The sequence below is a fragment of the Gymnoscopelus braueri genome (genome assembly GCF_963280865.1).
Source record: "Gymnoscopelus braueri genome assembly, chromosome: 22".
NCBI lineage: Eukaryota > Metazoa > Chordata > Actinopteri > Myctophiformes > Myctophidae > Gymnoscopelus > Gymnoscopelus braueri.
In genome coordinates, this window is record NC_137624.1 from 37,991,940 (window position 1) to 37,997,939 (window position 6,000).

The 6,000-nt window shown below is 39.0% G+C and overlaps 1 protein-coding gene across 1 annotated transcript; it reads right to left on the reverse strand.

Annotated features, from left to right (window-relative positions):
- Positions 1–2,611: 2,611 nt before the first annotated feature.
- Positions 2,612–5,631, reverse strand: LOC308078498 (protein FAM240C). The gene is made up of 3 exons (XM_080419683.1): positions 5,503–5,631; positions 4,720–4,844; positions 2,612–2,730 (listed from the first exon to the last, which is right to left on the reverse strand). The coding sequence occupies exons 2-3, from the start codon at positions 4,839–4,841 to the stop codon at positions 2,619–2,621; spliced, it is 234 nt and encodes a 77-aa protein (XP_080275809.1). The 5' UTR covers positions 4,842–4,844; positions 5,503–5,631; the 3' UTR covers positions 2,612–2,618.
- Positions 5,632–6,000: the final 369 nt, after the last annotated feature.

A 6,000-nucleotide genomic window follows, 5' to 3' on the forward strand; every position in this document is an offset into this window, starting at 1 on the left:
ATTAGCTGACATATCTGTGGGATACAATGACATAATGCCAGAGATTAACTTGACTGGACCGTGTTGACGGACACACATCGGCTCTGCAACACCTCTCTATCATAACGATAACATCATTAAGCCTGTCGCTCTCTCTCGGGCCATTGTCATCTTTCTGTTTGCCCCCCTCTCGCAAGGACGAGGGATCCGTTATAACCAGTGGTGTAAAGTAACTAAGTACATGTAACTCAAGTACTGTACTTAAAGGAGTAGTTCACCCAAAAAATTACTTATTTTCTATCAATTGCACACCCCATGAAGCTTTTTTAGTTTTTGTCGCATTCCTAAGCCAATAATTTGATGACCGACAGAGAGACTCAATGGGGACTCCGCAAGTCTCTTACTGCAAATAATATTAATATATTTTTATTAGCACCATTATTACAAACATGTGAGGTCCTGTCTAGGCCCGTTGAGGTCTGTCTAACTCTCATTCATTTGTCCCCACCCGTTTAACATAACCCAATGATCCATAACACAACACAGATCTCATTTTAACATAACCCAATGATCCATAACAACAACAAAGATCTCATTTCACTGGATCAGTGCAGATCATTCCAACAGCCTGGGTTTTGGGGGACTATAGTGCTGAGGTTAATATTTAGGCTCTGGCATTATCTAATTTCTCCATGCAAAGAGACAACTTATTGTTAGTATTATATATTATTTTCACTATAATTTTGTATTTACTTTAAAGGGATATAGTTCACCCAAAACAATATTTTTTTCTATCGATAAGTTACCCCATGGAGACTTGAATTCATGGATATTGTTTTGTTTTTGTCGCATTCCTAAGCCAATAATTTGATGACCAGCGGTCAACAAACTCTTTTTTTCTCCTACCGGAACCGGTGCCAGTCAAAAAGTCATTTTGGGAAAAAAGAATGAAAGTTCCTTTCATTAGTTTAATACGACATTTAAGACAGAACAATGACTAATAGGTATATATCATTATAATTTCATTATTATCACTATCTCCAGAGTAAAGTGACCTTGTCAGAGCGCTGCCTTTCATTCTGCTGTCCTCTTCGCCCGTGGTCTCCGTGTGCTGGTTGATCTTCTGCTCCCAGAAAGACTTCACCTTGTCTTTGTCATGGATACGAGCCGCGTTCATCACCTGGAAGGATCAATGTGACGGTTATAAAAGAACCACATGAACCATGGCATCCCTACTACTAAAATAAGTGAGTATTCAGCAAAAACAGACCTATACAAGCGAAGAGATTTGGTGTAGAGGGAAAAAAAGGAATGGACCAAGTACTGGGGGACCCCGGTCAACAAAGTATTAAGTGGTTAATATCATAGAATAGAATAGAATAGAATGTGTGATTCGACATAACATCACGGGACAGCACATTTAACCATTTCACAGATGGTTAAATGGTTAAATGTGGTTAATAGTTAGCCCAATGTTGGGTAAATGCAGACAATGGACAATTTACTAAATGTATTTCAGAACGTAATTATGCTTCAAAAGTATAACAAAAATATACAAGTATGTGCATGGCCTTGAAATCTATTCATTTTCTGGTTTACACACACACACACACACACACACACACACACACACACACACACACACACACACACACACACACACACACACACACACACACACACACACACACACACACACACACACACACACACACACACACGGATATACAGAGCAAAAAAAAAGAGCAGACTAAATACAGAGTGAAAGGTCAAGTTTACTTTAAGTATTCATGGTTTAAGTGGTTAAATGTCTGAAAATACACATTAGCATGAATCCAACCTACACTAATGACAGTAATGTCAAACATGAATACTATGAAGCTATCTATGAAATGTATGAAAAAGTTGAATCTGCAACACAATTTCATACAATATGTACTGTAGTGGGGGGGGGGGGGTCCCTGCTTCATCTGTCTCTCAGCTAGGGGTCCTTGACCTGAAAAACGTTGAAGACCCCTGCTATACATACATGCTCCTTTCTCATCATTAAAATAAACGTGCTCTGAAAATGCGCGGTTGGGAACCACTGTTACAGACAGACAGACAGACAGACAGACAGACAGACAGACAGACAGACAGACTACAACAGCGAGACAGATTCAGATTCCATGGCAGACCCTACTGGACCCAGTTGCACCACCTCACACTAAGTTCAAACTTAGCCTAGTTTTAAATGGCTTTTTTTTTTTTTTACATTTAGACCAGGAAAGTATCTGTGATTTTTAGATTTATTTGGCTATTTTTTAGAAAAATCTTATATTTATACTTTTAAAAAAACAAACATTTGTAACATATTTTTGTTCCAGGGAACCCCAGAAGCAAAGATTTTAGTTATATATATATTCAAAGATTTGCACACATTTTCACGATTTTTCTAAAATAGCAGATCTACAAGCTCATAGCGCGGCACTCGGTGCCGCGCTATGAGCTTGTAGATCTGCTATTTTTGAATAGCCAAATAAATCTAAAATGACAGAGATGCGTCCCCGGATTGAATCGTTTAAGCTATAACTAGGCTAAGTTTGAACTTAGTGTGCGGTGGTGCAACTGGCCCCTGCAGTCACCTATTATACAGTAGTTCAGTTGCTGAGGACTTGCTGGGCTTTCTCTGCTCGTTTTGTTTGCTCCTCGAAGAAGCTCTGCTGGTGTTCGTTCCTCCATGTCAGCCTCTGCAGCCACTCCCCTCTCAGCCTGGACAAGGACAGAGGAGTGTTAATTGACCCCCAACACGGGTCCTTGGGGAGGCACAGATAGTCAGAATGGTCATAGCATTATTAGTCAGTGATGGGAAAAGTCCTCAGATGTTTTACATAAGTAAAAGTATCAATACTGCAATGTAGAAGTACTCCGTTACAAGTAAAAGTCCGGAATTAAACATTTATTTGAGTAAAAGTACAAACGTATTGGTATCAAAATGTACTTAAAGTACCAAAAGTGAAAGTACTAAAATGTTTGAAAATAGCAGATCTACTAGCTCACAACGCGTCGTTGTGAGCTTGTAGATCGGCTATTTTCAAATAGCCTATAGTATATAACGGAGCTAAAGTGGTTAATGTATGTTTTATAATGTAATACATTATATCTGCACTGCAAAGTAACTAGTAACTAAAGTTCTCAAATAATTGTAGCGGAGTAAAAAGTATAATATGTGCCTCTGAGATCTAGTGGAGTAGAAGTAAAAGTATAGACAATTTAAAAATACTCCAGTAAAGAAAAAGAACCTCAACATTGTACAGTACTTGTACAGTAAATGTACTTACTTACTTTACACCACTGTTATTAGTTAATATTAAAAAATATTGACTCATTCTTTGTTATGTTTTATTATTAAATGACTATTATTCTAATTAGCAGCAGCCTATAATAAGACATAAAAGCAGCGGTGGTTGTCATTGTCTGGCGGTGGGTGGGTGATGATCCTGTGCCAGAAAAGATGGCCCACCCCTGGATTATGTCGTCAGGACACAGGACACAGGTCAAGCCACCAGGATGTGTAACATGCACCGTTTCATAACTTCATTAGAGCCTATACAAAACACCACTGCACGGACAGCCCAAATGTGGCTTTGCTAATACCTCGTCAGTCATCACATAGTAGCCTGAGAATGTTGATTAGAGCCAGTGAGTTATTTGTTTAATACCAGAGATTAGCTGACATATCTGTGGGATACAATGACATAATGCCAGAGATTAACTTGACTGGACCGTGTTGACGGACACACATCGGCTCTGCAACACCTCTCTATCATAACGATAACATCATTAAGCCTGTCGCTCTCTCTCGGGCCATTGTCATCTTTCTGTTTGCCCCCCTCTCGCAAGGACGAGGGATCCGTTATAACCAGTGGTGTAAAGTAACTAAGTACATGTAACTCAAGTACTGTACTTAAAGGAGTAGTTCACCCAAAAAATTACTTATTTTCTATCAATTGCACACCCCATGAAGCTTTTTTAGTTTTTGTCGCATTCCTAAGCCAATAATTTGATGACCGACAGAGAGACTCAATGGGGACTCCGCAAGTCTCTTACTGCAAATAATATTAATATATTTTTATTAGCACCATTATTACAAACATGTGAGGTCCTGTCTAGGCCCGTTGAGGTCTGTCTAACTCTCATTCATTTGTCCCCACCCGTTTAACATAACCCAATGATCCATAACACAACACAGATCTCATTTTAACATAACCCAATGATCCATAACAACAACAAAGATCTCATTTCACTGGATCAGTGCAGATCATTCCAACAGCCTGGGTTTTGGGGGACTATAGTGCTGAGGTTAATATTTAGGCTCTGGCATTATCTAATTTCTCCATGCAAAGAGACAACTTATTGTTAGTATTATATATTATTTTCACTATAATTTTGTATTTACTTTAAAGGGATATAGTTCACCCAAAACAATATTTTTTTCTATCGATAAGTTACCCCATGGAGACTTGAATTCATGGATATTGTTTTGTTTTTGTCGCATTCCTAAGCCAATAATTTGATGACCAGCGGTCAACAAACTCTTTTTTTCTCCTACCGGAACCGGTGCCAGTCAAAAAGTCATTTTGGGAAAAAAGAATGAAAGTTCCTTTCATTAGTTTAATACGACATTTAAGACAGAACAATGACTAATAGGTATATATCATTATAATTTCATTATTATCACTATCTCCAGAGTAAAGTGACCTTGTCAGAGCGCTGCCTTTCATTCTGCTGTCCTCTTCGCCCGTGGTCTCCGTGTGCTGGTTGATCTTCTGCTCCCAGAAAGACTTCACCTTGTCTTTGTCATGGATACGAGCCGCGTTCATCACCTGGAAGGATCAATGTGACGGTTATAAAAGAACCACATGAACCATGGCATCCCTACTACTAAAATAAGTGAGTATTCAGCAAAAACAGACCTATACAAGCGAAGAGATTTGGTGTAGAGGGAAAAAAAGGAATGGACCAAGTACTGGGGGACCCCGGTCAACAAAGTATTAAGTGGTTAATATCATAGAATAGAATAGAATAGAATGTGTGATTCGACATAACATCACGGGACAGCACATTTAACCATTTCACAGATGGTTAAATGGTTAAATGTGGTTAATAGTTAGCCCAATGTTGGGTAAATGCAGACAATGGACAATTTACTAAATGTATTTCAGAACGTAATTATGCTTCAAAAGTATAACAAAAATATACAAGTATGTGCATGGCCTTGAAATCTATTCATTTTCTGGTTTACACACACACACACACACACACACACACACACACACACACACACACACACACACACACACACACACACACACACACACACACACACACACACACACACACACACACACACACACACACACACGGATATACAGTATATCCACATGTATTGTACACACATTCATGCTGGCTTGCATTTTCCTTTTGCATGTTACTGTCACTCTGACCACTTCTTGTGAAGGAAATTGGTAGGAATTCACTTACAGCAGCTTTGGAGGTTTGTGTCAAACTTCACGTCTTCTCTTATTATGTCTCTTTCTTCTGGATCCCTCGTTTCACTTCTTACTTCCTCCCCTCATCTCGTCTCAGATTTTTCTTCTCGTCTTGTACTTCACTTCTTGTCCTCTCCCTCTTTTATCAGTGTCTTGTTTCTCTCTCTCTCTCTCTCTCTCTCTCTCTCTCTCTCTCTCTCTCTCTCTCTCTCTCTCTCTCTCTCTCTCTCTCTCTCTCTCTCTCTCTCTCTCTCCCTCCCTCCCCCAAGGTCAGCTACATACGATTAGAGAAAGTGAAAAAAAGCAATTTCTCAGAATCATAATAATGACTAAAACAAAGTGTATTTAGCTTAGCTCCTCGTTCATTCTATTTTCTTCTATTCTGTCTCATGTATGCATTCAGTCGTTCTATATAGTCTCTCTCTGATTCTCTGTTAGGCCTATTCACCTTTTATGTCTTCTTCTCTTCCTTCTTTTTGTCTTTTAACTC

What these genes read in the sequence shown, in the direction of transcription:
- LOC308078498 (XM_080419683.1), bottom strand. Translation starts at nt 4,841, where the DNA reads ATGAACGCGGCTCGTATCCATGACAAAGACAAGGTGAAGTCTTTCTGG. An exon ending in AAAGGCAGCGCTCTGACAAG is followed by an intron (nt 2,731 to 4,719) that starts GTCACTTTACTC and finishes GTCCTTGTCCAG; the next exon opens with GCTGAGAGGGGAGTGGCTGC.